This window comes from Pseudophryne corroboree, chromosome 10, assembly GCF_028390025.1.
Source record: "Pseudophryne corroboree isolate aPseCor3 chromosome 10, aPseCor3.hap2, whole genome shotgun sequence".
Lineage (NCBI taxonomy): Eukaryota > Metazoa > Chordata > Amphibia > Anura > Myobatrachidae > Pseudophryne > Pseudophryne corroboree.
In genome coordinates, this window is record NC_086453.1 from 201,208,105 (window position 1) to 201,223,766 (window position 15,662).

Sequence of the window (15,662 nt, forward strand, 5' to 3'; positions counted from 1 at the left end):
CAGTGTTAACTGCAATTCACAAATTGTATCTTCAGCAGGTGATGGTCAAGGTTCCCCTCCTTCAACAGGGAAAGGGTTATTATTCGACCATGTTTGTAGTACCGAAACCGGACGGTTCGGTCTGACCCATATTGAATTTAAAATTCCTGAACATATACCTGAAAAGGTTCAAGTTCAAGATGGAATCGCTCAGAGCAGTCATCGCAAGCCTGGAAGGGGGGGATTATATGGTGTCTCGGGACATAAAGGATGCATACCTTCACGTCCCCATTTATCCACCTCATCAGGCGTACCTCAGATTTGTGGTACAGGATTGTCATTACCCATTCCAGACGTTGCCGTTTGGTCTGTCCACGGCACCGAGAATATTTACCAAGGTAATGGCAGAAATGATGATGCTTCTGCGAAAGCAAGGAGTTACAATTAGCTGTAGCGGCGGTGGAAGGTGAAAATACTGTGGCGCGGCCCTGCGGGTTCTGCCAGCGGTCCTGCGCCCACAGTGAATATGCACTATGTGTCAAGCACCGCTGGCACACACCTAGTTACAGCCTTGATGGTTAGCATTATTGCCTCACAACACTGAGGTCATGGGTTCAATTCCCAACATGGCCCTAACTGTGTGGAGTTCTCCTCATGCTTGCATGGGTTTCTGACGGGTATTCCGGTTTCCTCCCACAAGTGCTGTGGAATATGTGTGTGCTAAATAAATAACTGGTAATAAATAGAAAATAAATAAACTATGTGCCAAAAATATAGTATTATATGGCATACGTTAGGTAGTATGTAGGATTACAACGCCAAGATGACGCCCCTCCTTATTGCCGCCGCTGTCAATCACACCAGTCGCATCCTTCCTGATTGTGGCCGCAATGTGTAAGGAAGATGCACTTCGGGGGGTTTCTCCCTGAAACGTCAAAGTAAAACAGCAATTTGTTTTCACAAATCCTGCAGTGCCATGTCTGTACTGTGCAATTTTACAGTTTACTCTTGCATTATATATATATATATATATATATATCTATATATATCTATATATATGTATATATATATATATATATATATATATATATATATATATATAAAGACAGCAGCAAGCGTGGCACTCCAGGTGTCTAACACAACACACCCTTAGGCAGGCATAATGTAGAACAACGTTTCAATGCCTGCAATAAACCGCAATAAAAGAGAGACACTCTTTTCACTGATGGAATTATTAAGAAATTGTCTATGTATAACATTTTTGAAAGATCTTATGTAAATGATTTTTTATGAATATTTTGTTATTAAATATTTTATTCTAATTGGCCTTGGGCCATTTGTTTGGGTGACTTTCTGGTGAGGGGTTATCCATTTTAGGAACCCAGAAAATCCTGCACAGTATAAGGTATACCCATTGGGAAGGACTTCCGTCAAATCTATACAATCAATACAGCGCACTCAGGAATTGTGTTTTCTGATAGATAGATAGATAGATATATATATATATATATATATATATACATATATAATATTTGTATGCTCCTCATAGTGTTCCATCCCCGCATCTGTAAGTTAATTACCGACCCCCCCCCTCCTCCTCCTCCATATGTACTGTATTGTGTATTGTATTGTATTGTATTGTATTGTATTGTGCCCCAGTGCCTGTATTTTCCCTATTATACTGCTTACAAGTGCACTGCAAACCATCTAGCAGATTGTAAGATCTGTACTGTCTGTGGTCCCGCAGAAACCCTATAGGTTACTTACCTAAAACCTGTTTCCTTTTATTCCCTGGGCATTGGCAGGATACCTCTTGCAGGTAGTAGCAGCACTACAGTAACGCTGCGGGTGCAGACATGTAGTCAGGTGCTGCTTGCTGCTGGAAAGCCAGGATTCACGGGTTTGGAGGGGGTGCATAAAGGCTATATGGAGTGCATCCTCCTCCTATGTGCCTTCACATGACTTGATGTTAGCACGGAGGAAGCGCTGAGGCACTATGTGGTACAGACCCTCAGCAGCAGCCACAGATGAATTTAGTGGCGCCCTCCCGAGGCCGGTGCCCCTAGGCAGCTGACTGAAACTGCCTAATGGTAGAGCCGGCCCTGCCTTATTGATGTACTATATGTACTATACGGGATAACTACAGTAGTGTTACATGTGGCATGAATGAGGTAACTTGTGGGATAAATACAGTGTTATGTGGCATGGATGATGTACTATGTATTATAGGTATCGTGTTATGTAGCATGAATGAGGTAATAAGTGGGATTAGCGCAGTGATATGTTGCATGGATGAAATACTATGTCGGATAGGTAGGGAGTTATGTAGCATGAATGAGGTAATGTGTTGGATTAATACAGTGTTATGTGGCATGGACTATGTCGGATAGGTAGGGAGCTATGTAGCATGAATGAGGTAATGTGTTGGATTAATACAGTGTTATGTGGCATGGATGATATACTATGTCGGATAGGTAGGGAGTTATGTAGCATGAATGAGGTAATATGTGGGATTACCACAGTGTTATGTGGCATGGATGAGGTGTGGCCTCATTTAAATGGGCATGGCCTCGTCTGAAAAGACTACCTCACAATCCAGGTTTTGACCCTGCTCCAACAGATCACGACCACCACAGGAAAAAAAAAAATTCTACCATATTAAGCCCCACACAGTAATTCCCCCTGCACCATATTATGCCACACACCGCAATGCTATTGATACATTAAATCCCCACACTACGGCAGGCAAAAGTCCCCATTTCACACATTACGGCAGGTGTCCCCATTTTACACATTCAGAGAGAGAGAGAGAGAATACTTACAGAGGCGATTACCGCTCTTCGGCCCGCATCACCAGTCGCTCCTCGCGCCGGCCTTTCCCTCTTCCTAACTTGGATCCCCCTCTGTACTCTGCTCGGTGGGGGGGGGGGGGGGGGGGGCGAGTTTCATGGAGTGACGGGGTTGTGTTGTGACGTAACGATGCAACCGCGTCATTCCGTGAAACTCCTCCCCCCGAGCGGGTTACTCGGAGAGAAATAGGAGGGGGAAGCAGGGAGTCACAGTTAGTGCCGCGGCAGGCGCCCAGTGCGGTTGCACTGCTCGCCTGCCCCAAGAAACGGCCCTGTGTATGGAATAGGTAGGGAGTTGTGTATAATAAATTAAGACTATATGGGATAATTAGGGTATTACTGTATGTTGCATGATTGATGTACTATCATACCCTCCAACATTTTACACATAAAAATCGGTACAAATGAGAAAAGGGGGCGTGGCCATGGGTAAAATTTACTATACTTTCAATGGAAGTTTGGAGAGCCAAAAATTGGTACATACCATAAAAAAAAGGTACTGTACCTATTAAACAGGTACAGTTGGAGGGTATGTACTATAAGGGATACTATTGTGTTACGTAGTGTGACTTAGATGCTATGTGGGATTAGTAGTTTGTCAGTGGTTCCCTAACACAGTCCTCACTGCACCCCAACAGTCCGAGTTTTTTAAGGATGTCCCTGCTTCTGCACAGATGGTATATTCAAAATGACTGAAGTACTGATTAAGTCCCCTGTGCCTAAGTATGGATATCCTTAAACCCTGGACCAATAGTGTGCCTTGATGACTGCGTTTGGGAACCAATGGACCATGTACTATTTAATGTGGCTGCTTTGGCATGAGCGGCAAGGTTACATGAATTAGGGTTTATATGGTATTGGCAGGATGTTAAATGATTTTATTTTACAGGCACTATGAATCTTTATTTGCAGCCAGTGTCGAAAGGTATTAACATTTATTTCTGTAGGGCCAGCATACTCTGTAGCGATATGTATGGCACTGCAGTAACACTGACAAGAATACTGAGAATAGGTTCCATGGAACACTTTGTAAATATATTGGTCAAATAAAATGACCATAGTAAAAGCCTGACCTGTACTTGTTTTCCCTAAGCTGCCTGCTCTCTGCACTGTGGTTCAGTATCTATAACTAGCGCACAGTGCCACCATCACAGCACAGACTAGAGGCTAGAGAATGACGTAAGGTGTTCAGTTACGTGTAGCAGATGAGGGAGGTGTGCTGCTGTGAGTAATGTTTCTTCATCTTCATCAGTCAGGACACCTCACATCAAACGGTCTGGAACTGACAGCGCCTATTACTTGATTAAAGGCACAAACTATTCTCAGCTTTGTTGTTTGTCTGTGTCAGTATCATTCATTTTTCATTCTGATTAAAGGAAACTGTAGTCAGTTAGATGGTAATATTTCTTCTTCTATTACCTATATCTCCATGTCACTAGTATTTATTCTGCTTCATGTACTCTGCTCTGCACTGCGTTGTCTCTTGTATGTAACAAACTTTCCTCTTTGATCAGAAAATCTTCCTCTTATGTGCGGATGATAGATGTCCGCGGAGATTCACTTCATCATATCCTTTGTCTTCCTTTTCCAGTCCCAAGAATCAATGGGCACCCCAAGGTGGAGCGAATGCGGGATCCTGGAGGGTATGACAGCACGTCCACCGTGATGAGTAGTGAGCTGGAGTCTAGCAGTTTTGTGGACTCTGATGAGGATAACACTAGCAGGTATGTACAATAAGGACTCATTTTGAGCTAGTTAGGACCCCAAGTCAGTGTGTCATTTTTTTTATTTTTTTTGTGGTACTCTCAATATCATTGTGTTATTGTTGTAGGGCTTTCAGTGTCAATGTGTCATTGTTATGGGACCCCATTGTCAGTGTGTCACTGCTGTGGGGCCCTCTTTGTCAATGTGACATTGCTGTGGGACCACATTGCCAGTGTGTAATTGTTGTGGGACCTCCTTTGGCAGTGTGTCATTGTTGTGTGGCTCCCTTTTGTCGGTGTGTCATTGGTGTGGGACCCCCTTTTGTAAGTGTGTCATTGCTGTGGGACCCCCTTTTGTCAGGGTGTCATTGCTGTGGGACCCCCTTTTGTCAGGGTGTCCTTGCTGCAGGAACCCCATTGTCAGTTTGTCATTGTTGTGGGACCCTCATTGTCAGTGTGTCATTATTGTGGGGCCCCATTGTCAGTGTGTCATTGTTCTGGAACCCCATTGTCAGTGTGTCATTGTTGTGGGGCTCCCTTTTGTCAGTATGTCATTGTTGTGGAACCCTATTGTCAGTGTGTCATTATTGTGGGTCCCCATCATCAGTGTGTCATTGTCGTGGGACCACCTTTGTCAGTTTGTCATTTCTTTGGGGGTCCCTTTTGTCAGTGTGCCTCCTATGCAAGAGAGAAGAATGCAAACATATGTTATAAAATATTAAAAATAGTTTTAATTTGCAGTATAAAACTGACCATATCATAGATGCACCCAGCACACACATACAGGCTGCATAGGCAAATAGCGTACCCCTGCCCATGTCTTCCAAGCCAGCCCAATCAAACCATTGTTTTTTATTCCTCTGTATACTTGGCAGTTTAATAAGAGTTGCTACCATTGCCACACACAAAAAACTGTGTACACTAAGACCACTGACAATCAGAATTTATAATTAGGATAAACTCTGTAATTTAACATGGAGTAAAACTGAGGTTCTTGTCATAGTTTTTGGCCAGAAAATATGGGCCCACCTACCACGGTCATGTGATCGCATCAAGTGTGTTTTTAACATTCCTAAGGTTTAAGTCCAGAGTACGGGACCCCCTGGGCCAGCACAACCCAACTGCCCCAAGGCATCACACTAGTGAGAAGTAGCAGTTTAAGTGTTAAATTATGATAAATAAAACATTTTGCAAGCAAAGATGAGGGATAAATGTATTGCCATAAAACATCCCATGGAGGCACATTGTGCCGGGCTTCAACGGTACAACACGCTTTATTGATGCAGCACTATTAAGTGCCTTTCTTTCAGCAGGATCTAGGTCATTTTCAAGGCAAAAAAACTATGTCTGCTGGTAGTGTAAAGATAACTGTCATCCTGAGTGCATATTAATTACCATAGGAATTTCATGGGTACAGTACCGGGATATGCAGGTCTGAAGATGAAAGAAATCTACAGACACGTCTTCCCAGCAATGCTCTGTGTTAGCATTTGGAGAAGATTTTCACTATCCCAATGAATAAAACACGTTAGTCGGGTATTTAATTTAATCATAGCACACTAACTTTATTTACATAGAATTGAGATGTATTTATTTGCAAGTAGCTATGGTTGGAATCACGTTATTTTATACACAGCCAATGGCCCTCATTCCGAGTTGTTCGCTCGCTAGCTGCTTTTAGCAGCATTGCACACGCTAAGCCGCTGCTAGGGAGGCCAATCCCGGGCCGTTTTTTCAATCCCGGGATTCGGGATTGAAAAACGGTCAATTCCGGGATTGCAGTAGGGACCAGTGAAAAATGTAGGGAGCAGCGCTGGAGGGAGGGTGTAAGTAGCGGTGCGGGAGGTAGGGTGGGGGAAGGCATAGGCGTGCGCAGACACTGACAGGCGGGTGCCGCTCCGGACTCCCCCCCCCCTCCCTCCCCTCCCCCCCCCTCCACGGCATTATAGTGTTTTCTCACCTCCCCTGTCCTGGATATAGACTGCTCACCTGGGCGGCCCTGGTAAGCAGTCTATGTCCAGGACAGGTGAGGTGAGAGAACACTATAATGCCGTGCCGTGGAGGGGGGGGGGGGGGGGGGAGTCCGGAGCGGCACCCGCCTGTCAGTGTCTGTGCACACCTATGGGGGTAGGTAGCGGTGCGGGAGGGTGGGTGTAGGTAGTGGTGCGGGAGGGAGGGTGTAGGTAGTGGCGCGGGAGGGTTGGTAGCGGTGCGGGATTCAAATCCCGGCATTTTTGGGCCCAAATCCCGGGATCCCGCCGATCCCGATCCCGGGATTGGCCTCCCTAGCCGCCGCCCTCTGGGAGTGTATCTTAGCATAGCAGAATTGCGAACGAAAGATTCGCAAAATTGCGAATAGAAATTTCTTAGCAGCTCGACACTTAATCTGCCACTGCGATCAGTTCAGTCAGTTTCGTTCCTGGTTTGACGTCACAAACACACCCATCGTTCGCCCAGGCACTCCCCCGTTTCTCCAGCCACTCCCGCGTTTTTCCCAGAAACGGCAGCGTTTTTTCACACACACACCCATAAAACGGCCAGTTTCCGCCCAGAAACACCCACTTCCTGTCAATCACACTCAGATCACCAGAACGAAGAAAAATCCTCGTAATGCCGTGAGTAAAATACCTAACTTTTGAGTAAAATAACTAAGCGCATGCGCTCTGCGAACATTGCGCATGAGCAGTAAGCGACTAATCGCAATATAGCGAAATTCGGCAACGAGCGAACAACTCGGAATGAGGGCCAATGTCTGTAATGCACTGATGGCATATTTGTCAGTATACAGTATGTTTCCCGTTAAAGGTACTGGCAGTGGCGTAACTCGAAATTTTTCTCCCCCAAGCCAAAAAATTCTTCTGCGCCCCCCCCCCCCCCCCCCCCCCCCCCATAATTGCCACTGGTAAAGGGACAAACATGCGCGCGCCGCAACAAAAGGGGTGTGGCTTCGTTGAAATGGGTGTGGCTTCGCAATGCAGGAAAAGACTACCTTATACCCCAGTTTTGCAACCTTCACGCCCAGACGTTAGCCACCACAGGAAAGAAAAATAATCCTGATTCATGCCCCTTACATTATTTGTCATTTTTCCTCCTTATAGTAATGCCCAGTATACATTATGCCACATACTGCAATGGTCCTTAGACATTATGCTACACACAATAATGCACATGACACAATATGCACACACCGTAATGCCCCCGACACATTATGCCACACAACGTAATGCCTGTGACACATTATGACAGGAATCGCAATGCCCGTTATACATTATGCTACACACTGCAATGCCCCTGATACATTATAGCACATACAATGTCTGTGACACATTATGACACACACCGCAATGACCCTGAGACATTATACAACATACCACAATGCCCGTGATATAGTATACAACACACCGTAATGCCTGACACATTATGACACACACCGCAATGTCCGTAATACATTATGCCACACACTGCATTGACCCTGAGACATTATACCACATATCACAATGCCCGTGATATAGTATACCATACACCGTAATGCCTGTGACACATACCGCAATGCCCGTTATACCCTATGCCACACACCGCAATGCCCGTTATACATTATGCCACACTGCAATGCCCCTGAGACATTATACCACATATCACAATGCCCGTGATATAGTATACCATACACCGTAATGCCTGTGACACATACCGCAATGCCCGTTATACCCTATGCCACACACCGCAATGCCGTCATACATTATGCCACACTGCAATGACCCTGAGACATTATACCACATATCACAATGCCCGTGATATAGTATACCATACACCGTAATGCCTGTGACACATACCGCAATGCCCGTTATACCCTATGCCACACACCGCAATGCCCGTTATACATTATGCAACACTGCAATGCCCCTGAGACATTATACCACATACCACAATGCCCGTGATATAGTATGCCACACACTGTAATGCCTGTGACACATTATGACACACACCGCAATGTCCGATATACATTATGCCACACACCGTAATGCCCATTACACATTAAGTCCTACAGTAAGGCTTTTAATTACTTTTAAATTACCTGTTCGTTGCCAGGGGTTTCATGCTCTTGGTTCCATGCACGGTGCCAGGGGTTTTCATGCTCAGGGTGTCATGCTCGTTGCCAGGGGTTTCATGCACTGGGTGTCATGCTCGTTGCCAGGGGTTTCATGCACTGGGTGTCATGCTCGTTGCTAGGGGGTAGTGCTTGTTGCTAGGGCTGTGCTCCCAGTGCCACATATGTCCCAGTGCCAGATATTCCCCCACAGTGCCAGGTACTCACATGCCCCCAGTGCCAAATATAGCCCCCCTTCCCATGTTCCAGGTACACATATACCCCCCCAGTGCCATATATGCACCCTCAGTGCCACATATGCCCCCCGAAGTGCTCTCCCTCCCCCTGTGCCGAAGATGCCCCTCCCCAGTGCCAGTTAAATCCCCCCCCCCCTCCCCGCGCTCCCCCGCTGTTTTGTGATGGAGGGACAGGGAGGGCACAGCACGCGCCTCTCCTGGGTCCCTCCTGGGTCCCTCCTGGGTCTCCGGCGGGTCTGTTAAAGGAAGTACCGGTTCGTGAGCCAATCAGAGCTCACGAACGGCACTTCATTTATTAGACCCGCCGGAGACCCAGGAGGGACACAGGAGAGACACGCGCTATGCCCTCCATGTCCCTCCATCACAGCAGCGGAGGGAAGGAGGGAGAGGAGACCGCAGATTGACATGCGGACACTCGTCCGCATGTCAATCTGTGCTAAATCAGTGGCGGCGCCCCCGCAGCCCTGCGCTCCCAAGCCACCGCGAGTGCTGCGGGGGCAGTAGTTACGCCACTGGGTACTGGGAACTGTGAGCCTCTGCCACTAGTGCCAGTAAGCTGCTATTTGTCAGCATTTAGGACCTTATTCAGAGATGGAAGCAGATCATCTCCTAACATGCTGGGGGCCTCCCAGCACAGGGCAAGGCCACTCAGCATGTGTGTTGATGTGTGTGATGAATTGCGGACGCATAAAACTAAGGTTGACCCCCGGCAGCGCTGCCAGGCTTTCGTCTGGCTTTTTTTTTTTATCAGATCGGCTGCATATGACATCACGCAGATTGCCCCCCCTCTAATGCCACGCAGCCGCAATGTGTAAGGGTGTGCACTGCGGCCAGTGCGCATGTGCATAGACCAGATGGAAGTCCCCTTAGTATACATTTCTAACATGAAATATTTAAATCATGTTGCTGACGAGGTCATTTCCTGTTTAGGGGGTACCACGTTTTTTTTCTCTCCACAAAGATCTTTAATTTTCTGTGTTCCTATGTGGTGCTAGTAATCATGAATCAGTCTATAGTTGGTATAATATGATAACAGGTGTATTTAGTGATGTAATCTAATAGTCTTCCTTTATTATGCAGGTTAAGTAGCTCCACAGAACAGAGCACATCATCGCGCCTTATCCGCAAGCACAAACGGAGGCGACGGAAGCAGAAAATGCGACAAATCGATAGAGTAAGTTCAAGTTCTTGTTAACAAACTAGATCAGTGATTCATTAGTCTTGTCATAAGGTGGGTCAGTTAGACCAAGGTTTGACGCACAGAGTCACTTCCCAGCTACATGTGGGTGGCCCACTTAGATAGATACAGTTGTTTGATGCTTGAACCAAATGACTTTTTGGGCCTGTTAGTGGTAGCTGGATATACTGGCATGCCGACCGGATCATTTTCAGACATCTCAGTGGTTTTGAGGCCACATACATGATGACTATATTGGACAAGTTTTTACTTAGCACCAGCAATATTGGTGGCAGACAAACTGTAACTAGCATTATATGGCCTAAAAGTAAGCCTCTGGGATGTTACAGGCTCCTACAGTACATACAGTACCTCCCATTATCCCAATTTAGGCTGGACAGTACTGACTTTAGGGAATTTTCCCCAGACAGCCAGAACTTTCGCAGCTGTGAGTGCAACAGAACAGATATGTGTTCAGGAGTGTGGAAGAGCGGCAGCATAATTCTTTAACAGCACTAGACATGCCCGTGGGGCACATGGCTGCCTCACAATGTAACATGACAGCACCCCCTTCTGGACACACGCACTCCGCCTTTTTGGTTAGTGCGCCGATTTGCATGGTTAGAATGTTGGGAGTCTGCTTTCTTATGAATATGAATTCAACTAAACAAATAGCTGCTGCCGTTGTGTTATACAACATGTTCACTGTAATCCAATTCAGACCTGTTTCCTCTCTCACAGTCTTCGTCCTTCAGCAGCATCACTGATTCTACAATGTCTCTGAATATCATCACAGTCACACTTAATATGGGTAAGTAGCCTCACTGTCGCCTGGCCACTCTGCTACTTGCAGGCAAGGCCATCCGCTGTTACTCAGGCAGACAACATAAATGCCAGATGTGCCTTCATGGTGGTGTTGTCTCCTGCAGTGTGTAATATCTCTTTTTGTTTTTGTTCATCACATTTTTGGGTGTAGAATGGTAATGAGTATTCTTACGGACATGTATGCATTATTCTGCAGACATACTCTAATACCGTACAGTGTTTCTCAACCTCGGTCCTCAAGGCACACTAACAGTCCAGATTTTAGTGATATTCATGCTTGATCATAGATTCTAAATTTAAATTACTGAAGTACTAATGAAGTCACCTATGCTCAAGTACGGCTATCCTTAAAACCAGGGGTTAAAGTGAGGGGGAACGGGGTGGAACTGAGTTCCACCACCTGTAATGGCAGGTGGAGCTAGTTCCACCTCCTCCATGGCCCTGCACAGTAACTCCGACAGAACAGCCTGCCCTACCACCCTTGTCAATAGATGATGCGGGTGGCACTAGTGTCCCTAACGAGCTGCAGCTACCTCCCCCTTCCTCAGGTCCTGGCAGCTCCATTGTCCTCTGCCTGTAGCCCGCCTCTCCTAGTACTCACACATGCTGTGTCTGTCGGAGGGCGTTCGTCCCCTCCTCGGGTCCCAGTGGCTTCCTTTTCTTGCACGGCATATTTGATGTCATGCCATCACCGCCACTGAAGTGAAGAAGAGCCACAAAGAGGAGCAGGCTCTGTGCATGCTGAAGACAAGGTGAAATGAGGCTGGAGGGACACAGAGAGGTATGGAATCTGCTGGAGGGACACAGGGCATGGAGCTGCTGGAGGGACACGGTCAGTGAGCTGCTGGAGTGACTAGAGGCAGGGATGTGTGTAAGTGGCACTGCTGTGGGCATTATTTGTAGAAGGGGCACTACTACTGTGGACATTATGTGTATAAGTGGCACTACTGTGGGCACTATGTGTAAGGGGCACTACTATTGTGGGCATTATGTGTAAGGAGCACAACTATTGTGGGCATTGGATATAAGGGGCACTACTTACACTGAATGATGTAATGTGAATAAGGGGCACTACTGTGTGTCGTAACGTGAATAAGGGGCACTACTATGTTGTGTAATATGAATCAGGGGGACTAAATGCGGTGTAATGTGAATAAAATTGTTCTACTGAGTGACATCATTTGAATTGGGGGTACTATTATGTGACTACACCCTTCCTTGTAAGACCACACCCTTTGTTTTGCAGCCAGCAGGGTGAGGAAAACCCTAGCCCTGAATTCGCCCAAAGGGGAGAGGTTCCACCACCTCTCCAGGACCACTTTAAGCCCTGCTTAAAACCTTTACTGTTAGTGTGCCTTGAGGGCTGTGGTTGGGAACCTCTGCTCTATTAGAACATATTTCATTGGAATTAAAGCCTACACTTGAGAATTATAAATCATGCCTGGAGAGTCTAAAAGACGCTCTGGGAGGTACTGCAGCAGTGTTACCAGCTGCAGGGTGATGTTACGGACATAATGCTATCCAGATGCAGGGCCAAGGGCAGCAACGGTTCCACTCCCAGCACTCTTGGCTACTACATTACTTGCGCACCCCTAGTACGCAAGTATGGGCGTAGCAGAGCCATACACACTTTAGTTGCATCTCCACTCTTGACTGAAGGGGCGTAACTGGGCTGTAATGGATCATTCTCACGTAAATACTGTAGAGTGCAGTGAATGTGTGTTTATGGAATTGGGGCTATGCTGATTTGGCCATATGTGTACATACACATGTTTTGAGACGTGTCTTTTGCACCAAGAATAGGGCAGAGAATGTACAAACTAATGATGAAGATGATTGACACATAAAGGGAATTTACTAAGCTCCCGATTTCTTTCGATTTTGGATTTTCATACGAAAATGCAACTCGGTAATTTACTAAACAGCAATCAAGGCAGAGTTCAAACAATTTGCATTGAGATACACAGCCGTCCACACAAATACGAATCAAAAGACCATCGGGGAAACACGGTTGGTTTTTCACATACACCTCATAGAACAAAGGAATTTACTAAAGATTTATATTCTCAATCACTGTCAACAATAGCCAAAAGGATGGAATTTGTACACAAATAGAACTTTCAAATAGACCTGCTACTGGCTGGCGTGTTTGGAGAATCATGCATGGATCAGTAAGATCCATGCATGCCTCTCTGTGTAAAAGTGTAACAAAGAGTTTAAAAAAAAAAAAAGACGAGTGTGGTGTCCCCTCCTGAATAAAACCAGCACGGGCTCTTTGTTAAAATATTGGGGGAAAATTGCGTAGGCGTTCCTAGTATTTAGAAAACCAGCACCGTGCTCTTGGACCAGTCCTGGTTCCAAAAATATGGTGGGGAAAAGGACATGGGGTCCCCTGTATTTTTTAAACCAACACCGGGCTCCGCTAGTCAAGGAGATAATACCACATCCAGGGGACACATTTATATAGGTCCCTGCAGCCATAGCATTAAATCCTCAACTAGTCACCCCTGGCCAGAGTTCCCTGGGGGAGTGGGGACCCCCCAATAAAGGGGTATCCCACTCCAGGCACCCAAGGGCCAAGGATGAAGCTTGGGGCTGTCCCCACCATCCGTGGGCTGTGGATGGCAGGCTGACAGCCATGAAGTGTAAAAAATAGAACTAAATATTATCTTGTGCGGTGGAACTACAAGTCCCAGCAAGCCTCCCCCGCATGCTGGCACTTGGAGAACCACAAGTACCACCATGCGGGGCATTAAAGGGCCCGCTGGTACCTGTAGTTCCACAACAAAATACATATTCCAACAAAGACATTACACAGACACCATGAAAGTAAAACTTTAAAACACACTTACACACTCGCATATACTTACCTACTGTCCCACAGTGTCCCTTGTCAAGTAGAATCCATAGGGTACCTGTAAAACACTCCCCTATTTCCAGTGTAGATCAGTCATCTTCTTCAGTCAATGTAGGCATCCACGGGGTTTAAAAATAGAATAACGCATCAACCCGGACCAGCGGATGTAAGGGGATCCATGTGTGCACATGGATCCCCTTTTCTCTCGTGATGGGTCCCCTCATGACTTCTGTCACTTGGAGACCCGCCAACCAATCAGGGAGTGCCACGTCATAGTGCTATCCTGATTGACTGTGTACTCCCGGCCTACCAATCAAGCAGATCCCATAGGCTATAATGGGGGGGGGGAACCTCATTTTAGACTATGGTGGGAACCTGCGGTCTACCGCAGACCACAAGATTAATTGAGGTCACCCACAAGAGTGGCCTCAATTAACCTTTATGTCTGCGGTAGACCACAGGTCCCACTATAGACTACAATGGGGATTTTTCACCCCCATTATAGCCTATGGGCTCCACTTGACTGGCAGGCCGGGAGCGCACAGTCAATCAGGAGAGCCCCGCATGCAGGAACTTGTGGTTCTCCAAGTGCCAGCATGCGAGGGAGGCTTGCTGAGACTTGTAGTTCCACAGCCAAAGACAATATTCAATTCTATTTCTCTGCCGTCCTAAGTGGATGCTGGGGACTCCGTCAGGACCATGGGGTTTAGCGGCTCCGCAGGAGACAGGGCACAATAATAAAAGCTTTAGGATCAGGTGGTGTGCACTGGCTCCTCCCCCTATGACCCTCCTCCAAGCCTCAGTTAGATCTTTGTGCCCGGCCGAGAAGGGTGCAATCTAGGTGGCTCTCCCGAGCTGCTTAGAATAAAAGTTTAAGTTAGGTTTTTTATTTTCAGTGAGTCCTGCTGGCAACAGGCTCACTGCTACGAGGGACTTAGGGGAGAGAAGTAAACTCACCTGCGTGCAGGATGGATTTGCTTCTTAGGCTACTGGACACCATTAGCTCCAGAGGGAGTCGGAACACAGGTCTCACCCTGGGGTTCGTCCCGGAGCCGTGCCGCCGACCCCCCTTGCAGATGCCGAAGTTGAAGAGGTCCAGAGGTCCGGAAACAGGCGGCAGAAGACTTTCAGTCTTCATAATGTAGCGCACAGCACTGCAGCTGTGCGCCATTGTTGTCAGCACACTTCATACCAGCGGTCACTGAGGGTGCAGGGCGCTGGGGGGGGCGCCCTGGGCAGCAATGTATTATACCTTTTTTATGGCTAAAATACATCACATATAGCCCTTGAGGCTATATGGATGTATTTAACCCCTGCCAGATCTCACAAACTCCGGGAGAAGAGCCCGCCGTTTTAGGGGGCGGGGCCTATTCTCCTCAGCACACGGCGCCATTTTCCTGCTCAGCTCTGCTGTGAGGAAGGCTCCCAGGCTCTCCCCTGCACTGCACTACAGAAACAGGGTTAAAACAGAGAGGGGGGGCACTTATTTGGCGATATGATTACATATGTGAAAATGCTATAAGGGAAAACACTTGTATAAGGGGTTGTCCCTGTATAATTATAGCGTTTTTGGTGTGTGCTGGCAAACTCTCCCTCTGTCTCCCCAAAGGGCTAGTGGGGTCCTGTCCTCTATCAGAGCATTCCCTGTGTGTGTGCTGTGTGTCGGTACGTGTGTGTCGACATGTAGGAGGACGATGTTGGTGAGGAGGCGGAGCAAATTGCCTGTATTGGTGATGTCACTCTCTAGGGAGTCGACACCGGAATGGATGGCTTATTTAGGAATTACGTGATAATGTCAACACGATGCAAGGTCGGTTGACGACATGAGACGGCCGGCAAACAAATTAGTACCTGTCCAGGCGTCTCAGACACCGTCAGAGGCTTGTAAAAACGCCCTTTTACCTCAGTTGGTCGACACGGACACTGACTTC

At 46.9% G+C, this 15,662-nt stretch overlaps 1 protein-coding gene across 4 annotated transcripts in view; it reads left to right on the plus strand.

Moving 5' to 3' along the window:
* DVL1 (dishevelled segment polarity protein 1) overlaps positions 1-15,662 on the plus strand; it is a 533,415-nt gene that overhangs the window by 397,124 nt on the left and 120,629 nt on the right. For all 4 annotated transcript variants that reach the window (XM_063943028.1, XM_063943025.1, XM_063943027.1 and 1 more), the window contains exons 5-7: positions 4,420-4,552; positions 9,953-10,046; positions 10,791-10,860. In XM_063943028.1, the coding sequence (XP_063799098.1) occupies positions 4,420-4,552; positions 9,953-10,046; positions 10,791-10,860 (297 nt within the window). The remainder of the gene's footprint in view (positions 1-4,419; positions 4,553-9,952; positions 10,047-10,790; positions 10,861-15,662) is intronic.